Here is a 23395-nt window from a genome sequence, read left to right on the forward strand (position 1 = left end):
CCTAAGTTCCCCCTCTCCCTTCTTTTTGCTCGATCCGGGGTTTGTTGCCCTTTCCCTTTGTTCTCAGGTGACACTTATACCTTTAACAGAAAATTATTATTTCCTGGGAGTCCCCAGCGGGGCTGGGAGTATTCGGTTTCTGAGCTCCTTTTCAGGCCTGCGGCCGAAGAAAGACACTGAGGTGCGTCTCTGCACTGGTTTCATCAAGCCATGGCTTGATTGAAACCTTCATCCCACCCCTGCCGCAGTAAAATCAACCCCCCCGCCCCCCTCCCCCCCGTACACACATTCAAGCTCAAGCATCCAGATAGAAAACAGCCTCGGGGATGTCAGGAACGCCCAACCCACAGTCAAGGGCGTGTCGAGGCGGGGCCGGTGGCCCAGCTCACACCCCTTCCCTGGGAAGGAGGGGGCAGGGCAGTCCCGGCGCCCTCCGGCTGGGCCCTGCGCCGGCCGCGGTGGGCGGGGTCTCCGGCCGGGCGGGTCTCTGACGGCGCCGGGCCCCGCCCCTCGGGGGAGGGAGAGCGGGTGGAGCGCAAGGCTAGCGCGCCAGCAGGGCCAGAACCGGCCTGGGAACCCGCGGAACCGAGCGCAACGAGCGGAGTGCCTGGGCGGCGGCGGCGGCGCATGCTATGGCTCCGGCCGGAGACCGCGAGGGCTACTGGGGCCCCACGACCTCCACACTGGACTGGTGCGAGGAGAACTACGCGGTGACCTGGTACATTGCCGAGTTCTGTGAGTGCGGGTGCCGGCCTGAGGCGGGAGCGAGGGAGGGAGGGCGCCGGTCTGAAGGGGAGACGCCGCGTGAGGAAGGGAGAGGGCGGACCTGGCCGCCGGGGGAGGCACGGGGCCTGGCCGGGGGAGGTGGCGTGGAGAGACCGGGCCAGGGGACAGGAACGGGAATGCTGCGGAGGAAGGCAGCAGCTAGGGGAATCCAGTGTGGCGGGTGACGAGGGCCGGTCTGGACGGGTTGAGGGGGGCCTCGAGGTTGGGGGGCGGAAGAGATGTGGAGAGCCCCTGCTGGACCTTAGGGGAAGCCTGAGGGGCAGGGTTGGGAATGGGGATTTCGCTGCCTGAGGGGCAAGTGGGGGCAGCCCGAGTAGAGCTTGGGACAGTGGGGGACTCTGCTCATTTGAATGAGGGCCCGGGACACCTGCTCCTACTGTTGCTGCCACCACCTTCATCGCAAGGGCACAGGAGAAGGGAAGAGGTCCTAGCTCAGTCTTCCCCCAAATACGTGAAAACGCGGTCTTTCCCTTCCTCGTTCTCTGTTCCTGTGAGTCCTCCTTCGGTCACCTCCAGGGAACGGTTTTCCCGGTCTCAGATACCGACCCCCAACCCTTACCCCCCAGCCCAGTCTCACCCAGGATATCTTCGGGTACCAGCGATCACCTCCTTTCTGAGTACGATCATTCAGCTATCTCCTTGCACCAGGAGTAGAAGACAGCATCTAGTCTGTACCTTCCGGCTCGTGCCAGGTTCCTAAGAGCACAAGGGATCAAGTCCCTACTCCACTCTGCCTCCTCTCCGACTACCTGACGAAGGTTAAGGTTCTTCTGAGGACTTGGGGAAGAATCCTCCTCCAGCTGCTGCCCCTGACTTGCCCCTTAGGGTGCCGCGCGCGCGCGCGCGTGTGTGTGTGTGTGTTTCCCCAGATGATTGTTCCTTCCAGGCTAAGAACAGGAAAAATCTGCCACTTTTTCTGTAGTTTACTGTGGTCAAGTTTTGAGAGCACAGCGTTTGATCCTTCTTCAGGTACCTGCTTCTGGCAAGGTACAGAGAATATTTTTTGACTCACTATTACTGCCTTCTTTTAATTGGCTCAACTTTCTCAGGACATGAAGCAAAACTCTTTTTTAGCTAACCTTCCCATTGTTGGGTCTTTGTCCCAGACATGTGTTTGGCTTTGTAGGAAAGAGGCAAGACTTTCATGCCAGCTGATCCTACTTTATTGCCAATAATTGGCTAGGATTAAAAAAAAAAAGAACTCTTTTGGTAGTTTTTAAGACTTTTAGTACTATTCCCTTTAAACTGTGATTTAGGCTGAGAGTTACTTTTCCTGAACTACTAGCTTAAATTAATAATTTTTATATAGTAATGGATGAATATGGGCAAAGGGGTCATTCGTAGTATAATTACTCAGCAGCTCAAATGTTGGCAAAGGAAGTGCTTTATCAGTTTGCTGTTAGATCACGTTGGCAAGCCCATACATGGTCCAGAGGAGGTCCACGAGAGAAGGGACTTGAAATTGTGCTTTCTGAACTAGAAATTTGTAATGTGGAAGAGTGAAACTCAGGGTTCTTAAAATGTTGAATGGGCTGTGATATAGAGCAGTTAAGCTTTCTGTATTTCTCCACAACGTGGAATTAGAGCCTATGGGTGGAAACTGCCTGTAAGGGGAGAGATTTTGCTTCAACGTAAGGAAAATTTTAAAGTTATAATCATTGAATGGGTTGATTTGTTGAGAGGTAGAGGGCTTTCTGTCACTGAAAGTGTTCAAACAGACCTTGCTCAACCAACTCACATGGATATTTTAGCGGGAATTAATTGTTTGGTAGAGAAAAGAGGTTGGCTTTAGTTGGCCTTTAGGTCCTTTGCAGCTTTATGGGCAATATAGGTAATAATGACTCTTAGTTTAGAATGAAGAATTAGAATCAAAAGAGAAAACTGGGATTAGAATCAAAAGAGAAAACTGACAGTTAAGTCATGTGAGTTATGAGACAGCAAGATACTACTGTTCTGACAGATAGCTCTGAGAAATGGGAAATGGCTTTAGTTCTTAATGACCTCAGAAGAGGAAACTCTGAGTAGCCAGCAGGGAGGGTTTTGACATAGGAATCAGGGGTTGCAAGAACAGGATGAGTGAGTGTTGGCAGCCCTTTGCACTTGTACCTTGGGAGAAAATGATCTGGAGGTTGAGGTCAACCTTCTCACCCAGCAAGTGGTGTGTGTCTATCATATCTTTGAGTAAGAGACTTGATCTTTGAAAAATAGGCTGATTAATAATGTGTTTAAAACAAATGCAACTTTATTATCGTTATAATATTTACAATAATGATAGAAATATTCAGAATAATAATGTGATAATAGCTATATCTAAGTGCTTACTATGTACCACACTTTGCTAAGCACTTCATATATCTTATCTTTTTCGATATTTACTATAATTCCAAAAAGAAGGCATTATTATCCTTATTTCACAGATTAGGAAATTGAAACTCTAACAAGTAATTTATCTAAGGTTGCAAAAAGTGGGGTAGAGGTAGTATTCAAGTTGAGGTCTGACTCTAAAGCTACTATACCATATTACTTCTATCACACATTCATTGTTTTGCCCTTGCCTGCAGGGGATGAGGACAAGCATGAAGTAGTATACTATCACAGATGACAAATTGAATAACTATTCATGAAGCCTGTCTTTCAGCATTGGGGTGTGTGTGTTTTGGGTAATCTAAGGACAAGTTTGGGGAATTGCATGTAAAGATGGCAACAGTTCTCAGTCACTGAAAAACCTGAAACGCTGTCTTCTTAACGTCATCCAAGATGAGCTCATATTCCTTTTTTGTTTGGGTGGATTGTAAGAATCATGGGAAAAGGTAGCCAGTTTCTCTTCAGTTGTGAAATACTAAGTGCCTTGATGTGCCAGAAGTTACAGGTACTTTGCATGGTAGTATGGGACAATACAAATGACCATGCAAGTTAAAACCTGGCAAAGTGATCTTCATAATCAATGAGAAAAGTTATGAGTATTCCGTGACCTTTACACACTTTTGTCAAACATTGTAAATCCTCTTATTGTTAGTCATAAATATATGGAGAAATGAAAAAAATGTTAAAACTAATATTTATTTAGTATGCTGTAATTTAAAACAGTAAAAACATTGAGAATTAAAATGTTATTTATTTGTAGAAGAACTTATCTAGAGTAATTTGAGTAGTACTTGCCTTCTTGTCATGTAACTTATGATATGGAATGAGTATTTTTTTCTATGCCTTGGTGGATTGTCATGCTCCTTTCTAACTTTAGATCAGGTTCCAACATTTCATTCTCTGCACTTTCAATATTGTGAAATATTTCTGAGAGTTCCTTTAATGCAGAGTTTTTGCTGGTGTCACTTCTGTTCCATCTTCATCCTTTTCTCACAACCACTTTCTTCATTTGTGTCGATAAGTTTGCCTTCACTAAGTTCCTCTGGCTGCATATCTAGTCTCTCGAATGGCAACAGGGTCAACATTGTCATGGTCAGTTAATTCTTCTATAACTCCGTTTATGTTTGATTGGGATTTTATTTCCAACATTATTACTTTTTAAAAAAATTTTATTTTATTGAAGTTTAGTTGACTTACAATGTTGTATTAATTTCTACTGTAAAGCAAAGTGATTTGGTTATACATATATACATTCTTTTTCATATTCTTTTCCATCATGGTTTATCACAGGATATTGAATATAGTCCCCTGTGCTGTACAGTAGGACCTTGTTGTTTATCCATTCTCTATATAATAGTTTGCATCTACTAATCCCAAACTTCCAATCCATCTCTCCCCCACCCCGTTAACACTATTACTTTTTGTTTCTTTGCTGCACTTTCATCATTGTTGGCCTGTTCCACCTTTCAATTATCCATTTTTGTAGCATGTCGCATACATTTATCACCAGGAGACAAGGAGGCAACTTAGCTACATGCTTTGCCGTCTGTACATGAATTGAATAACAGATGTGCAGTGACTAAACACCAACAGACTTTGCCCTGGTCTTTTATCTATAGTTAGAAATTTAGGCAGAGAGATATTTTTCTGTCAGCACTTTTAAGATATTATTCCATTGTATCCTGGCTTTTACTGTTACTGATGAGGAGTCCACCAATGGCCTAATTGTTGTTCCTTTGCAATTTATTTTGTCAAATCCACCAACAAACTTTAAAAGAAGTGACTTGGTTAGTCACCGATCGTGATGTGCTTCTATTATTTACATAGTCATTTGTGGATTGAAGATCTAGTAGTGAAGTTTGTACTGTATTCAGTTATTCACAGTTAATATACTGTGGTAACTGAAATTTGAATTGTGTTGTTGGGGAATCGGTATTGTTTAACGAAACTGTGGTAACTGAAATTTGTGCATATTAGAACTCTGCAAAGTGAAGACTGCTTGTGTATTTCTAATCCTAGTAACATTCCTAGTAAATAGGTGGTGTTATCCCCATTTTATAGGTGAGGGAACTGAGTCTTAGAGAAGTTAAGTAACTTGCTCAGTGTCATACAGCTATTAAGTGGCAGAAATGGTATTCAAATATAGGTCTGACAACTCTTTCTACCAAGAAACACTGTCGGGCCTCCCTGGTGGCGCAGTGGTTGAGAGTCCGCCTGCCGATGCAGGGGATACGGGTTCGTGCCCCGGTCTGGGAGGATCCCATATGCCGCGGAGCGGCTGGGCCCGTGAGCCATGGCCGCTGAGCCTGCGCATCCGGAGCCTGTGCCCCGCAACGGGAGAGGCCACAACAGTGAGAGGCCCGCGTACCGCAAAAAAAAAAAAAAAAAAAAAAAAAAAAAAAAAGAAACACTGTCACAGGAAGTGGAATTTCAGGTGCTGTCGTTTTTAATGGAAGAAATATTTCCTAAAGGGAAGCAGAAGGGAATTCTGTGTTTTAATTATGGCCTCAAGGGAGAATTACCCGGTTAAATTTTTTTTCAGAATATTTAATTTATTCAGCAAGTATTTATTGAAAACTTATTTTGTCATTGACTTAAAATACAAAACTATACAAAGACTGTCTCTCTGTTCAAGGTAGCTAATAAGCCAGTAGAGGTATGAACAGATAAATTCAAATAGGCATTTCCTACTTTCAAGGGAAATGCATTCCTAAAAATGTATTTGAAAGAAGAATGTTTAAAATTTGATATATTATAAAGGAGGGTTTATTTATCAGAAAGCTAAAAAATATTTTAAAATCCTAATTATGGGTTTCATAGGAGCTACTTCAGTCTGAGGGGGTAACCTGGCTAGTAGGACTTGCATGGATGGGGAGAATGGATGGTAACTTCTGGTAGGACCATCTAGCTATCTCCCTTTTGTCCTTGGGCTAGGATGATTCAAGCTAGGTAGGTGTTGTCTCTTCTCACAGGTTTGCTGCCCCTCTCCCCATCCTATTAATAGGAATTGGGCAGAAAGGAAGCAGGGCAACCCTCAGTCTTTACACCTTTATGATGGGATTTGCTTAGATGGGATAAAGGAGTCTGTCCTTCGTTGCCAGTGCAGCACAAGACTAGAGAGGCTTTAATCAGCTGCCCCTGCCGTACACATATGCCACTCAAGGCATCTAGCTGCTTGTACCTCCTTGCACCCCTTTCCTTTCGTTTTTTCAGGCCCCTTCCCACTATCTTCTCTGAATAGTAGCCTCAAGGAAGTGAGCGTGCTTCAGGCTTCGTTTGGCCATGGGGTTCTGTGGGCTGGTGGAGTGACATCCTGTCACCTTAAGGATGATAGTCTTTTTCCTGAGGGTTATTGATGAGCAAGCGTCACTGCCTCTGACTCATAGCTCAGAAACACCGTAAGTCCACTGAAGAATGAAGGCCAAATGAAGGGTCAAATTTAGTGTACCAAACGCTTTAGATTTAATTTATACAGTCAGAGACTGCCAGTAAATTGTTCCGGATACTGTGATGGACATATGTATATGGTACTTTGGAATGCGAGGAAGGGGTGCTTATTAAAAACTTAAAGCATAAAGGCTTTACAGTGTTAGTGCTGGAAGAACTGCCATACCAGCTAGCTAGCTGGTTGGTTGGTTGTGTATTTATTTATTTATTAATCATTGTGGAAAAACACACATAACATAAAATTTACCGTCTTAACCATTTTTCAGTGTACGGTTCTGTAGTGTTAAGTACACTGACACTGTTGTGCAACCAATCTCCAGAACTCTTTTCATCTTATAAAACTGAAACTCCATTTCCATTTAACAACTCCGTATTTCCTCCTCCCCTGCAGACCCTGGCAACCAATCTTCTGCTTTTTGTCTCTATGAATTTATATAAGTGGAATCAACAGTGGGTTTTTTTTGTTTTTTTGTTTTTTTCTTTGGTGACTGGCTTATTTCACTTAGCATAATGTCCTTATGTAGCATTTTGTAGCATGTGTTAGAATGTCCTTCTTTCCAAAGGCTGAATAATATTTCATTGTATGTATATACTACATTTTGCTTATCCATTCATCCACTGATGGACACGTGGGTTGCTTCCACCTCTTGGCTGTAGTGAATAGTGAGGCTGTGACATGGGTGTACAAATATCTCTTCAACCCAAAAGTGGAATTTCTGGATCATATGGTGACATAGTGTCTGTTTTAACTTTTTCATTAGAAAGAAGCCTTTTATTATTTTCTGTCATGGGCTCCGTGAATTTATTATTATTTTTATATAAATTGTAACTTATTGTTTCTACATAAATTGTAATTATTAATGTACTTTATCCCCATTTCAAATAATCAGAGGCACATGTGACTGTCAATTAGAGGAGATCTAGTCACTGTTACTACACTGTATTGATCCATATGAGATATATGAGATAAGGTAATGTATTACCTTAATATATTGATATAATTCTAGTCCAAAGCAAAAGAGCATAATAATTTCATTGCAGCCTTATTTCAGATAAATATGATTTTTGAGATACTGAAAATAGCCAATAGAAATAATAAAAGCTAACATTATGGGACACTATGTGCAAAGCTCTATGTGTATATTATCTTATACGAACCCTTATTATAATCCTTATAACAACTCTTTTAAAGTTTAAGAAGGTTAAGTAACTTGCCCTAGGTCAACACTATTAAGTGGCAGAGCCTAAGTGACCCAAGGGCCATTTGATTCTAAAGCTATGCGCTTAACTATCATACTATCTTGCCTCCCTCCGTTACTACTTTTTCAGACACCAGTATGTCCAGGGACCTCAGGTTGGTAACTAGTGGTCTAACCTTCTCATTTTACATGTAAGGAGAAGGACCTTGAGAGTTGACATGATTTGCTCAAGATTATATTGCCAATTAGTTGTGAAACCTAGACCAGAATCCACATTCAGTAGTTTTCAGTATGGGAAATAGAGCTGAGGAGGATGATGTCAGATATTGTTGATGTCATATTGTTAATGGGTTACCAGGTCATAGGACTTCCTCAGAACAACAAGAGCTCCTAATTAACTATTTTTTTAATGGTGAAGATACCTAACATCTGTAGAGTGCTTTATAGTAGTTCTGCTCAGATTTTAATGTGCATGTGAATTACCTGGAGGTCTTGTTAACATTCATATTCCAGTACAGTAGGCCTGGAATGTGGCCTTAGATTCTGCATTTCTTATAAGCTATCAGATGACTCCACTGCTGTTGGTCTGGAGATTATACTTGGAGAAGCAAGACTTTATAGTTCAAAAAACACTGTTAATTCTTTTTTTCCTATGGGGTGTAAGCGTTATCACTGTTTGTATGTAAGGAACCAGGTTCAAAAGGATAAGTGACTTGTTCAGGATCACAGGGCTGGTACTGGAACCTAGGTTTCTAACTTGAAAATCAAGTTAGGTGTTGATCACTACCCCCTCCTTCACCCTGCCCCCAGCAGTAACAGGCCAAAAATACTGTATGTGAACTGAAGTTTGAAAATGATTGTTCTGGGTAATGAGCTAAATTGAATTTAAAATTGAACATATTACATTTTCATTTTAGAAACACTTTTCATTTGTTCCCAATACCTAAGCGAAGCTCAAACCAAACTATCTTTTAGACTTTGGTCTATAGTTAGGAATTAGTTGTAAGTGGATCTGCACAGTTCTAGCCTGTTTTGTTCAAGGGTCAACGGTATATACTGTGTTTTTGCCTATACATACATACCTATGGTAAAATTTAATTTATAAATTAAGCGCAATAAGAGATTAATAACAGCTAATAATAAAATAGAACAGTTATAACAATATACTGTAATAAAAGTTATGTGAATGTGGTCTCTCTCAAAATATCTTATTGTACTGTACTTACCCTTATTGTTGTGATAATCTGAGATGATAAAATGCCTACATGATGAGAAGGTATTGTGACCTAGTGTTAGGCTACTATTAACTTCTGATTATGCAGAGAAGGAGATTCATTTGCTTTGGGTGATCCTGGATCACTGAGCCATAATGATGTGGATGGTTGGATGTCAGGAGCAGATGATGTTGATGGTTGAGGATCCTAGGCGGGACAGAGCAGGACGGTGCAAGATTCATTATGCTACTCAGAACGGTGCACAGTTAAAACCTTATGAATTGTTTATTTCTGGAATTTTCCATGTAATATTTTCAGACTGCAGTTGACTATGGGTATTTGAAAGCTTGGAGAGTGAAACCGCAGATTAGGAGAAACTACTGTACTTGAAGGCTAAGTACAGTTTGAAGTCTAATCTTGATTTAGCATTTACCTAGGTCATCCAAGATTTTAACTAGGAAAAATTGTCATTTGGTAGCACATGTTGGAAGAAATGATTTATTTCCTTTTTTTTTTTTGGCTGCGCTGTGCAGCATATGGGATCTTAGTTCCCTAACCAGGGATCGAACCCATGCCCCCTGCAGTGGAAGCGCAGAGTCTTAACCACTGGACCGCCAGAGAAGTCCATATTTACTTATTTTAATGGAACGGTAATTGATGTATGGGTAAATAAGGAGAACAAATACCTCAAATTGTAATTTGGGCAACTTTACTAACTGGAATACAGAGAATAGTAAACATTTAAAGTTTTGTCCAGTACACTATTATTTCAGGTTGAAATTTTAAGTTGTTTGTTTGATTTTGGGGTTCTACCCTTGTTCCTTTGCCAACTGTTTCATAATGGGCAGAAAAAAACACTCACCTGGAGAGTTTTCGGTAGTGCAACAGAGAGTGTTTTATAAAAAATAAGTAAGGGCTGCTTCCCTGGTGGGTCAGTGGTTGGGAGTCTGCCTGACAATGTAGGTGACACGGGTTCGAGCCCTGGTCCGGGAGGATCCCACGTGCTGCAGAGCAACTAGGCCCGTGCGCCACAGCTACTGAGCCTGTGTTCTGGAGCCTGGGAGCCACAACTGCTGAAGCCCACGCACCTAGAGCCCGTGCTCGGCAACAAGAGAAGCCACCGCAATGAGAAGCCCGCGCGCCACAGTGGAGAGTAGCCCCCACTCGCCACAACTGGAGAAAGCCCGTGCGCAGCAGTGAAGACCCAACGCAGCCAAAAAAAAAGTAAGGGCATGAAGAAACATTTTAGGACCCAGAAAAATGATTGAGCCCAAAAGAGACAGCAAAAGCAGTTTATGGTGACATGAAACCCTACGTGCTTTCCTGTGGGGAAAGTACCTGACATAATGACTTGAAGTCAGAATCAGAATCCTCTCTGAACTTTGCTCCATTGAACATTGTGACTTTGGACAAATCACTTAATCATTCTTTGTACCAGTTTATTTTCTATAAAATGAGAACAATGAATATTTGGTAGGATTGTGAGAATTAAATGGCATGATACATGTGAAAACACACAGGGAAGTGCCTGGCAAACACTAGGTGCTCAATAAAAGTCGAATTGGAATCTAGTCAAAATAAGTTTAAAAAATAAATACTGCTTTGTTATAGTTGTGGCCTTCTTATCTGTGATGGTTAGTTTTATGTGTGAACTTGGCTTGGCTATAGTATCCAGTTACTTAATCAAATACTGATCTAGGTATTGCTCTGAAGGAATCTTGTAAATGTGGTTAACAACTACAGTCAGTTGACTTTAAGTGAAGTTTACCCTCAATAATGTGAGTGGGCCTCATTTAAACAGTTGAAAGGCCGTAAGAGCAAACACTGAGTTTAGGGATTGGGGTAGGGAAGTTAAACCTTTATTTGGGGAGGTCTCCTATCTGACCCCTCACCTTGGTGGACCTCCCCTCCCTTCACCCCTCTTCCCTTTCTTCCTTCTTTGTTTCACTTATTTGAATATTTTGTGAATATACCAGAATTTTTAGATGTTTTCAGTGGAAAGGTCAGTTGGAGTACCTAGTGTGCCGCACAACCTTAACCTGATTGCTTTTGCATCTGCTGTTCCCTTGTCATTTGTAGCTGCATTCCCAGTCAGTGGATACCTCTTTATTTTATTTTATTTTATTTTATTTTATTATTTTTAAAGTCAACAACTTTTATTACAACTCACATATTTCATAGAAAAAGGAATGTAGCGTCAGTTCCGGTTGTATGAAAAATGGTAAAATGCAGGTTTGTCCTGGTTGCTCTGTTGACACCCAGGGCAGGCTCTCCGCGACATCAGCAGCTGCACTTGTCCGAGGCCCCTTTGCAGACGCAGCCCTGGGCACACTTGGCGCAGCCCACGGGGGGCAGCAGGAGCAGCAGCTCTTCTTGCAGGAGGTGCATCTGCAGGCTTTGCAGGTGCAGGAGCCAGCGCAGCTGGAGGAGCCGCCAGTGGGGCAGGAGCACTTGGGGCCCATCTGGAGGAGAAGTGAGGCCCGAGGTCCAAAGCAAGGGGCGAAGCCGCTTCACCGGTCCGGTGGGGGGGCGTGTGTGTGGATACCTCTTTAAACCTTGACTGATTACTCCTTGCAGAACTAGGTGCTTCTTCTGTTTCCATTTGAAGACTCTCTATTGACTGAAGGATAAAGGCCAAATAGTAAATATGGCATGAAAAGCTCGTTTTTTAATGAATATTTTCACATGTACAGCAAAGTTAGAAGAATTTTGCAGTAATTATCCATTCACCTATTGCCTAAATCCTACCAATAACGTTTTAGTATACAGTACTTTTTTATCATATATCTATTTATCCATTCCTCTCTATCAATTCATTTTATTTTTTGATACATTTTAAAGTAAATTGCAAACATCTGTATACTTTCCCTCTAAATACTTCAACATATACATATCATTAAAGTTCAATTCTCTGTTTTTTCTTTGGATGTAAAATTTGTATTCAATGTAAATGCACAAATCGTGTGTGTATTTGCTGAATTTTAAGAAGTGCATTTATATGCATAACCAAAACCCCTGTCAAGATAGAGAACTTTACCGTCAAACATGAAAGTTCCTCATGCCCCTTTCCTGTAATTCTCACCTTCACCTTCCCCCTTCTCTCCAGGGCAACTATCTGTTCTGATTTTTTTCTTCACCATACATTAGATTTGTTCATTCTAGGACTGCATGTGAGTAGAATTATATAATATTTACTATTTGGTGTCAGGCTTCTTTCAGTCACTCACATAGTATTTTTGATATTCATGTTGTTGCATGTGTTGGTAGTTCCTTTTTATTGCCAATTAGTATTCCATTGTATGAATATAACATAGTCTATCTATTTTCCTGTTGATGGACACCTGGCTGTTTTCAGGTTTTGGTAACCATAAAGCGGTGATATACATTCTTGTACAGGTCTTCTTGTGGATATGTATTTTCATTTCTCATAGGTAAATACATAGACATTTAGGTTACTTCCATGTCTTGGCTGTTGTAAATAGTGCTGCTATGAACATTGTGGTAGTTTTTGTCTTTTCTGGATATATGCCCAGGAGTGAGACTCTGGATTATATGGTAACCCTATTTTTAGGTTTTTAAGGAACCTCCATACTGTTCTCCGCAGTGGCTGCACCAATTTATTGTGCAATCCCGCCAACAGTGTAGGAGGGTTCCTTTTCCTCCACACCCTCTCTAGCATTTATTACTTGTAGACTTTTTGATGATGGCCATTCTGATTGGTGTGAGGTGATGATACCTCATTGTAGTTTTGATTTGCATTTCTCTAATAATTAGTGATGTTGAGCATCTTTTCATGTGCCTATTGGCCATCTGTATGTCTTCTTTGGAGAAATACCTATTTAGGTCTTCTGCCCATTTTTTGATTGGGTTGTTTGTTTTTTTGATATTGAGTTGTATGAGCTGTTTATATATTTTGGAAATTAAGTCCTTGTCAGTTGCATTGTTTGCAGATATTTTCTCCCATTCCATAAGTTGTCCCCATGTACACACATGCTTTTTTACAGTAGATGTGAGGGCAGTCTGGCTTTGTTGTCTGATATTCTGTTGATCTGTTGATCACTGGAGTTGATTCAATTAGGCTTGCCAATCAAATGGATATTCTTTGTTCTCACTCTTCTAGGAATGTCCAATTTAAAGCTTGACAGTTGAAGAGAATTGTGACCTTGATAAAGGAGGACTATTCTTTGGTTAAGAGCAGCCATCATTGGGTAAACATTTAGCCCCGTATGTGCCCTTCTCTCATCCCATCTTCTTTCTTTTTCTTCAGAGATAACCACTATCCTTAATTTAGTGTTTCATTTCCTAGTCTTTTTTTTTTTTTTTTTTTTTTTGCGGCACGCGGACCTCTCACTGTTGTGGCCTCTCCCGTTGCGGAGCACAGGCTCCGGACGCACAGGCTCAGCGGCCATGGCTCACGGGCCCAGCTGTTCCGCGGCACGTGGGATCTTCCCGGACTGGGGCACGAACCCGCGTCCCCTGCACCGGCAGGCGGACTCTCAACCACTGCGCCACCAGGGAAGCCCTATGTTTAGTTTTTTAAGGGACTGCAAGACTTTTTTCCAAAGTGATGTAACTTTTCATTCTCATCATGGAAGTTTTGGGTGCTGCACACACTCAAGGACATTTAGCATTGCCATGCTTTTTTTTTTTTTCTTTTTGCGGTATGCGGGCCTCTCACTGTTGTGGCCTCTCCCATTGCGGAGCACAGGCTCCGGATGCGCAGGCCCAGCGGCCATGGCTCACGGGCCCAGCCGCTCCGCGGCATATGGGATCCTCCCAGACCGGGGCACGAACCTGCATCCCCTGCATCGGCAGGCGGACTCTCAACCACTGCGCCACCAGGGAGGCCCTGCCATGCTTTTTAATTTTATCCATTCTGGAATGTGTATAGTGGCATCTCATTGTGATTGTAATTAGCATTTACTGATAACTGAAGATGCTGAGCACATTTTCATGTGCTTCTTGGATATTCATATATCTTCTTTTGTATATTGTCTTTTCACATCTTTTGCCCATTAAAAAAAGTTGGGTTGTCTTTTTATTTTTTATTTTTAAAATTAATTTTATTTTTGGCTGCGTTGAGTCTTCGTTGCTGCGAGCGGACTTTCTCTAGTTGCGGCAAGCGGGGGCTACTCTTCATTGCAGTGTGCGGGCTTCTCATTGCGTTGGCTTCTCTTGTTGCGGAGCACAGGCTCTAGGTGCGTGGGCTTCAGTAGTTGTGGCACACGGGCTCAGTAGTTGTGGCTCACGGGCTAAGTTGCTCCACGACATGTGGGATCTTCCTGGACCGGGGCTTGAACCCATGTCCCCTGCGTTGGCAGGCAGATTCTCAACCACTGTGCCACCAGGGAAGCCTGGGTTGTCGTTTTTTTTTTTTTTTTTTTTAAATCTTATTTATTTATTTATTTATTTTTATGTTTATTTTTGGCTGTGTTGGGTCTTCGTTTCTGTGCGAGGGCTTTCTCTAGTTGTGGCAAGCGGGGGCCACTCTTCATCGCGGTGCGCTGGCCTCTTCGCTATCGCGGCCTCTCTTTTTGCGGAGCACAGGCTCCAGACGCGCAGGCTCAGTAGTTGTGGCTCACGGGCCTAGTTGCTCCGCGGCATGTGGGATCTTCCCGGACCGGGGCTCAGAACCGTGTCCCCTGCATTAGCAGGCAGATTCTCAACTGCTGCGCCACCAGGGAAGCCCCTGGGTTGTCTTTTTATTATTGAGTTGCAAGGGTTCCTTATATATTCTGGACATAAGTCCTTTTTTTTTTTTTTTTTTGCGGTACGTGGGCCTCTCACTGTTGTGGCCTCTCCCGTTGCGGAGCACAGGCTCCGGATGCGCAGGCTCAGCAGCCATGGCTCACGGGCCTAGCCGCTCCGTGGCATGTGGGATCTTCCCGGACCGGGGCACAAACCCATGTCCCCTGCCTCGGCAGGCGGACTCTCAACCACTGCGCCACTAGGGAAGCCCTGGACATAAGTCCTTTTATCAGATGGATGTTTGGTGACTGTTTTCTCCCAGTCTATGTTTTGTCTATTCATTTTCTAAAAAGTATCTTTTAATGAGGGAAAGTTTAAAATTTTTATGGAGTCTAATTTATCTTTTTTTTTTTATAGTTATTGCTTTCCTTATCCCATTTAGAAACTTTTGTCTACCCTCAGATTATAAAGGTATTTTCCCATATTCTCTTATAGAAGTTTTTTAGTTATAGCTTGATATTTAGGTCTATATCCATCTCAAATTCATTGTATATATGATGTGAGGTAGGGATTGAAGTTTATTTTTTTCTCATATGCACGTCCAGTTGGTACAGCGTTTTTTGCTGAAAAAACATTCCCTCCCCCATTGGATTGCTTTTGCTCCTTTGTCAAAAATAAGTGAGCTGTACATGTAAGTCTATTTCTGGGCTCTCTGCTCTGTTGATCTATTTGCATATCCTTATGCCATTACCACAGAGTCTTGATGTATATAGCTTTATAGTAGAGCTTGAAATCAACTACTATAAATCTTCCAACTTGGTTCTTTTAAAATATTGTTTTGGATATTTAGGTCTTATGCATTTTCATATAAATTTTTGAATCAGCTTGTCTATTATGGTGGTTTTAAAAGATGTGCACTTTCTATTTCTCTGTAGAACTTAATTACCTTCCCCTTGAGTGTGGTCCAAATTTAGTACCTTGCTTCTAATAAAATAAATTAGAAGTAATGTGATGAAACTTCGGATACTAGGTTATAAAAGGCATGACTGCTTCCCTCTTGGCCTCTTTCTTGGATCACTCACTCTGGGGGAAGACAGCCCTCATGTCATGAAAGGTGAATGTGATGAAGAACTGAGGCCTCCAGCCAACAGACAGGTGAATTAGCCATCTCGAAAGTTGACCTTCCAGCTCCATTTAGGCCTTCAGATGACTTTAGAGCTGGCCAACATTTTGACTGCATCCTCATGAGAGATCCTGAGTCTGAACTGCTTCCATATTTTTGACTCTCAGAAATTATATGAGATAATAAATGTCTGATGTTTTAAGCTGCTAAGTTTTGAGGTAATCTGTTATATAAAATAGATAATACATCAATTTTTATTTTAAAAGCCTACTGGGATTGTATCATATCTATAAATCATCTTGGGGAAAACAGACATCTTAAAAATATGAGTCTTACAATCCACCATGTTATATTTCTCCATTTATGTAGGTCTCCTTTAATTTTTCTCAGTAGTTTTCATTGTAGAGGTCTTAAAACATCTTGTTACATTTATTTCATAAGTACTTTATATTTTTTGATGTTCTTATACATTATATTTTTAAAATTTCATTTTTCTCATTGTTTCTCTATTGCTAGCATAGATATTTAAATTGATTTTTGTCATCATCTTTATATTGTCTACCTTGCTAAACTTATTAATTTTTTTGTCACTAAGTAAATAATCATGTAATCTATGAATAGAAAGTTTCACTTCATCCATTTCAATAATCTTTATGCATTATTTTTCTTCCCATACTGTACTGGCTAGGACCTTCCAGTACATTGTTGAGTAGAAGTGATATGAGCAAACAGCCTTGCCTTTTTTATTTTTATTTTTTAATTTAAGGAGGAAAGCATTAAATCTTTTATTATTAGATATGATGGGCTTTTTTATTATTAGGTAAGCTGTAGATTTTTTGTAGGACTTCTTTTTTTTTTGCGGTACGTGGGCCTCTCACCGTTGTGGCCTCTCCTGTTGTGGAGCACAGGCTCCGGACGCGCAGGCTCAGTGGCCATGGCTCACGGGCCCAGCTGCTCCGCGGCATGTGGGATCCTCCCAGACCGGGTCACGAACCGGTGTCCCCTGCATCGGCAGGCAGACTGTCAACCACTGCGCCACCAGGGAAGCCCCTGTAGGACTTCTTGGTTGAGGAAATTCTTTTCTTTTCCTGACTTGCATGAGTTTTATCATGAGTGGGTATTGAATTTTGTCAAATATTATTCTATATCTATTGAAGTGATTTTGTCCTTTCTGTTAATATGATGAATTCAATTGATTGATTTTTTAATGTTGGACCAATTTTGCTTTCCTGGCCCATTTGGACATGCTGTATTAGCATCTCTATCTTTCCATCTCTATCTCTATGTCCGTGTCCATATCCATATCCATATCTATATCTATAAATCTATATCTGGGTTTGATTTGCCAGTACAGTTGTCCCTTGAACAACATGGGTTTGAACTGTGCAAGTCCACTTATACAGGGATTTTTTTTCAGTGAATATGTGCTACAGTACTACATGATCCATGGTTGGTTGAACCCACTGATATGGAGCCCGTGGGTGCACAGTGCGCACTATAAAGTTATGCTCAGATTTTCAACTGCTTGGAGGGTTGGCTTCCCTAACCCCAGTGTTGCTCAAGGGTCAACTGTATTTTTGTTAAGGATTTTGTATCTTTGTTCATGAGAGAGACTGGTCTATAATTTTGTTTTCCATTATGTTTCTTTTGTCAGTTTTTTATAGGTTGTCTTTTTCAAGAAATTTATTTTATGTAAATTGCTGAATTTTCTGATGTTCTCTTATTGGTCTTTTAATGTCTGTAGACTCTAAGGTGATCTCTGCTCTTTCATTCCTCATATTGGTAATTTGTGTATTCTCTCTTTTTTTGTTGATCATCTTAGTGGTTTATTAAATGTTATTAATCATGTCAGAGGTACAACTTCTTGCTATGTTAATTTTCTCTACTTTTTTCTTATTCTATTCTTTTTTCTTTTACTTATTTTTTATTCAATTTATTAATTTTTTAGTTTCATGAGATAGAAGCTTAGAACACTAATTTTAGACCTTATTTTAAAAAATTAGAATCATTTATAGTTATAAATTTCACTCTTAGCACTCTATAGCTATGTGTCAACACATTTTAATATGCTTTATTTCCATTCTTCCTGTGATTTCTTTTACATGACCCATAGGTTAAAGAAGAAATCACAGGGGAAGTAGAAATAAACTATAGGTTATATAGAAGTGTGTTGTCTAATTACCAAATATTTGGAATTTGCAAGGTATCTTTTTGTTAGTGATTTCTAGTTTAATTTCATTATGTTCAGAAAACATTTTTATTTTTTAAAAAAGTATTTATTTATTTATTTAACTTTTGGCTGTGTTGGGTCTTAGTTGCGATATGCGGGCTTCTTTCTCTGGTTGTGTCGTGTGGGCTCTTCGTTGCAGTGCATGGGCTTCTCTAGTTGCAGTGTGTGGGCTCGGTAGCTGCGGTGCGCGGGCTTAATTGCCCTGCGGCATGTGGGATCTTAGTTCCCCGACCAGGGATTGAACCCACGTCCGCTGCATTGGAGACTGGATTCTTTTTTTTTTTTTTGCGGTACGCGGGCCTCTCATTGTTGTGGCCTCTCCTGTTGTGGAGCACAGGCTCCGGACGCGCAGGCTCAGCGGCCATGGCTCACGGGCCCAGCCGCTCCGCGGCATGTGGGATCTTCCCGGACCGGGGCACTAACCCGTGTCCCCTGCATCGGCAGGCGGACTCTCAACCACTGCGCCACCAGGGAAGCCCGGAAGCTGGATTCTTAACCACTGGACCACCACTGAAGTCCCTCAAACATATTTTTAATTTAAATTCTTTTAAACTAATTGGCTTCTTTTATGGCTCTTCACGTGTTTTACTTGGTGAATGTTCCACACGGATTTGAAAAGGATATATATTCTGCTGTTTATGCATGTAGTATTCTATAATAGGTCAAATTGGTTGCTAGTGTTGTTCAAGTCTTCTGTATATTTAGTGATATTTCTGTCTGTTTCTGTTAATTATTAAGAAGAGTATTGGAATCACCAATACTATACTACAACTTTAGTAGTATATTTTTCTATATCTCCTTTCTATTCATATATGTTTTGATGCTACATTCTTAGGCATGTACACTTCAGGATTGTCATGTAGTCTTGAGGTATTCACCCTTTATCATTATGAAATGTCCTCCTTTTTCTCTGGCAGTATCCTATGTTCTGAAGTCTATTTTGCCTGATATTAATGTAGCCATTCATCTTTCTTATAATTTGCATTGGCATAGCACTTCTTTTTTATCCTGTTAATTTTAATCTCTCTGTATCTTTACATTTAAAGTGCTCTTCTTGTAGTTGCTTATAGTTGGCGCTCTCTCTCTCTCTCCCTTTCTTTTCTTTTTTTCTTTCTGGTCTAGTCTGACTTCTTTTTAAAAAATTTTTTAATTTAATTTAATTTATTTTTTTATACAGCAGGTCCTTATTAGTCATCAGTTTTATACACATCAGTGTATACATGTCAATCCCAATCACCAAATTCATCACACCGCTACCCCCCGCCACTTTCCCCCTTGGTGTCCATACGTTTGTTCTCTACATCTGTGTCTCAATTTCTGCCCTGCAAACCGGTTCATCTGTACTATTTTTCTAGGTTCCACATATATGCGTTAATAAAAGATATTTGTTTTTCTATTTCTGACTTCCTTCACTCTGTATGACAGTCTCTAGATCCATCTATGACTCTACAAATGACCCAATTTCGTTCCTTTTTATGGCTGAGTAATATTCCATTGTATATATGTACCACATCTTCTTTATCCATTCATCTGTCGATGGGCATTTAGGTTGCTTCCATGACCTGGCTATTGTAAATAGTACTGCAATGAACATTGGGGTGCATGTGTCTTTTTGAATTATGGTTTTCTCTGGGTATATGCCCAGTAGTGGGATTGCTGGATCATATAGTAATTCTATTTTTAGTTTTTTAAGGAACCTCCATATGGTTTTCCAGAGTGGCTGTATCAATTTACATTTCCACAATCAGTGCAAGAGGGTTCCCTTTTCCCCACACCCTCTCCCGCATTTGTTGTTTGTAGATTTTCTGGTGATGCCCATTCTAACTGGTGTAAGGTGATACCTCATTGTAGTTTTTTTTTTTTTTTTTTTTTTTTGGCGGTACGTGGGCCTCTCACTATTGTGGCCTCTCCCGTTGCGGAGCACAGGTCTGGACGCGCAGGCCCAGAGGCCCTGGCTCATGGGCCTAGCCACTCCACGGTGTGTCGGATCTTCCCGGATCGGGACACAAACCCGTGTCCCCTGCATTGGCAGGCGGACTCTCAACCACTGCGCCACCAGGGAAACCCCTCATTGTAGTTTTGATTTGCATTTCTCTAATAATTAGTGATGTTGAGCAGCTTTTCATGTGCTTCTTGGCCATCTGTATGTCTTCTTTGGAGAAAAGTCTATTTAGGTCTTCTGCCAATTTTTGGATTGGGTTGTTTGTTTTTTTAATATTGAGCTACATGAGCTGTTTATATATTTTGGAGATTAATCCTTTGTCCGTTGCTTCGTTTGCAAATATTTTCTCCCATTCTGAGGGTTGTCTTTTCATCTTGTTTATGGTTTCCTTTGCTGTGCAAAAGCTTTGAAGTTTCATTAGCTCCCATTTGTTTATTTTTGTTTTTATTTCCATTACTCCAGGAGGTGGATCAAAAAAGATCTTGCTGTGATTTATGTCAAACAGTGTTCTTCCTATGTTTTCCTCTAAGAGTTTTATAATGTCCGGTCTTACATTTAGGTCTCAAATCCATTTTGAGTTTATTTTTGTGTATGGTGTTAGAGAGTGTCCTAATTTCATTCTTTTACATGTAGCTGTCCAGTTTTCCCAGCACCACTTATTGAAGAGACTGCTTTTCTCCATTGTATATACTTGCCTCCTTTGTCATAGATTAGTTGACCATAGGTGCATGGGTTTATCTCTGGGCTTTCTGTCTTGTTCCATTGATCTATATTTCTGTTTTTGTGCCAGTCCCATATTGTCTTGATGACTGTAGCTTTGTAGTATAGTCTGAAATCAGGGAGTCTGATTCCTCCAGCTCCGTTTTTTTTTCCCTCAAGTCTGCTTTGGCTATTCGGGGTCTTTTGTGTCTCCATACAAATTTTAAGATTTTTTTGTTCTAGTTCTGTAAAATATGCCATTGGTAATTTGATAGGGATTGCATTGAATCTGTAGACTGCTTTGGGTAGTGTAGTCATTTTCACAATATTGATTCTTCCAATCCAAGAATATGGTATATCTCTCCATCTGTTGGTATCATCTTTAATTTCTTTCATCAGTGTCTTATAGTTTTCTGCATACAGGTCTTTTGTCTCCCTAGGTAGGTTTATTCCTAGGTATTTTATTCTTTTTGTTGCAGTGGTAAATGGGAGTGTTTTCTTAATTTCACTTTCAGATTTTTCATCATTAGTGTATAGGACTGCAAGAGATTTCTGTGCATTAATTTTGTATCCTGCCACTTTACCAAATGCTTTGATTAGCTCTAGTAGTTTTCTGGTGTCATCTTTAGGATTCTCTATGTATAGTATCATGTCATCTGCAAACGGTGACAGTTTTACTTCTTCTTTTCCAATTTGTATTCCTTTTATTTCTTTTTCTTTTCTGATTGCTGTGGCCAGGACTTCCAAAACTATGTTGAATAATGGTGGTGAGAGTGGACATCCTTGTCTCGTTCCTGATCTTAGAGGAAATGCTTTCAGTTTTTCACCATTGAGAATGATGTTGGCTGTGGGTTTGTCATATATGGCCTTTTTTCGTTGTGGTAGGTTCCTTCTATGCCCACTTTCTGGATAGTTTTTATCATAAATGGGTGTTGAATTTTGTCAAAAGCTTTTTCTGCATCTATTGAGATGATCATATGGTTTTTCTTCTTCAATTTGTTAATATGGTGTATCACATTGATTGATTTGCCTATACTGAAGAATCCTTGCATCCCTGGGATAAATCCCACTTGATCATGGTGTATGATCCTTTTAATGTGTTGTTGGATTCTGTTTGCTAGTATTTTGTTGAGGATTTCTGCATCTATATTCATCAGTGATATTAGTCTGTAATTTTCTTTTTTTGTAGTATCTTTGTCTGGTTTTGGTATCAGGGTGATGGTGGCCTCATAGAATGAGTTTGGGAGTGTTCCTTCCTCCACAATTTTTTGGAAGAGTTTGAGAAGGAAGGTTGTTAGCTCTTCTCTAAATGTTTGATAGAATTCACCTGTGAAGCCATCTGGTCCTGGACTTCTGTTTTTTAGAAGATTTTTAATCACTGTTTCAATTTCATTACTTGCGATTGGTCTGTTCATATTTTCTGTTTCTTCCTGGTTTAGTCTTGGAAGCTTATACCTTTCTAAGAATTTGTCCATTTCTTCCAGGTTGTCCATTTTATTGGCATAGAGTTGCTTGTAGTAGTCTCTTAGGATGCTTTGTACTTCTGTGATGCCTGTTGTAAGTTCTCGTTTTTCATTTTTAATTTTATTGATTTGAGTCCTCTTTTTGTTGATGTGTCTGGCTAATGCTTTATCAATTTTGTTTATCTTCTCAGAACCAGCTTTCCGTTTTATTGATCTTTGCTATTGCTTTCTTTGTTTCTATTTCATTTATTTCTTCTCTGATCTTTATGATTTCTTTCCTTCTGCTAACTTTGGGTTTTGTTTGTTCTTCTTTCTCTAGTTCCTTTAGGTGTAAGGTTAGATTGTTTATTTGAGATTTTTCTTGTTTCTTGAGTTAGGCTTGTATAGCTATAAACTTCCCTTTTAGAACTGCTTTTGCTGCATAGGTTTTGGATCCCATAGGTTTTGGATCATCGTGTTTTCATTGTCATTTGTCTGTAGGTTCTTTTTGATTTCCTCTTTGATTTCTTCAGTGATCTCTTGGTTATTTAGTAACGTATTGTTTAGCCTCCATGTGTTTGTGTTTTCTATGTTTTTTCCCCTGTAATTCATTTGTAATCTCATAGCGTTGTGGTCAGAAAAGAGGCTGGATATGATTTCAATTTTCTTAAATTTACTGAGGCTTGATTTGTGACCCAAGATGTGATCCATCCTGGAGAATATTCTGTGCGCACTTGAGAAGAAAGTGTAATCTGCTGTTTTTGGGTGGAATGTCCTATAAATATCAATTGAATCTATCTGGTTCCTTCTGTCATTTTAAGCTTCTGTTTCCTTTTTTTATTTTCATTTTGGATGATCTGTCCATTGGTGTAACTGAGGCATTAAAGGCCCCCCCTGTTACTGTGTTACTGTCGATTTCCTCCTTTATAGCTGTTAGCAGTTGCCTTATGATATTGAGGTGCTTCTGTGTTGGGTGCATATATAATTGTTATATCTTCTTCTTGGATTGATCCCTTGATCATTATGTAGTGTCCTTCCTTGTCTCTTGTAATAGTCTTTATTTTAAAGTCTGTTTTATCTGATATGAGTATTGCTACTCCAGCTTTCTTTTGATTTCCATTTGCACGGCATACCTTTTTCCATCCCCTCACTTTCAATCTCTATGTGTCCCTCGGTCTGAAGTGGGTCTCTTGTAGACAGCATATACATGGGTCTTGTTTTTGTATCCGTTCAGCAAGCCTGTGTCTATTGATTGGAGCAT

At 40.5% G+C, this 23395-nt stretch overlaps 1 protein-coding gene and 1 pseudogene across 2 annotated transcripts in view; one reads left to right on the plus strand and one right to left on the minus strand.

Moving 5' to 3' along the window:
* Positions 1–526: 526 nt before the first annotated feature.
* Positions 527–23395, plus strand: part of ACER3 (alkaline ceramidase 3) — a 200511-nt gene continuing 177642 nt past the window's right edge. Inside the window, exon 1 of the mRNA XM_081238778.1 lies at positions 527–735. Coding sequence (XP_081094904.1) covers positions 633–735 — 103 coding nt within the window. The 5' untranslated portion in view covers positions 527–632. The remainder of the gene's footprint in view (positions 736–23395) is intronic.
* On the minus strand, positions 11291–11472 carry LOC308619970 (metallothionein-1A-like; annotated as a pseudogene). Its single transcript has one exon. The product of its transcript is annotated as a metallothionein-1A-like (transcript).

The sequence above is a fragment of the Mesoplodon bidens genome (genome assembly GCF_964165515.1).
Source record: "Mesoplodon bidens genome assembly, chromosome: 7".
Classification (NCBI taxonomy): domain Eukaryota; kingdom Metazoa; phylum Chordata; class Mammalia; order Artiodactyla; family Ziphiidae; genus Mesoplodon; species Mesoplodon bidens.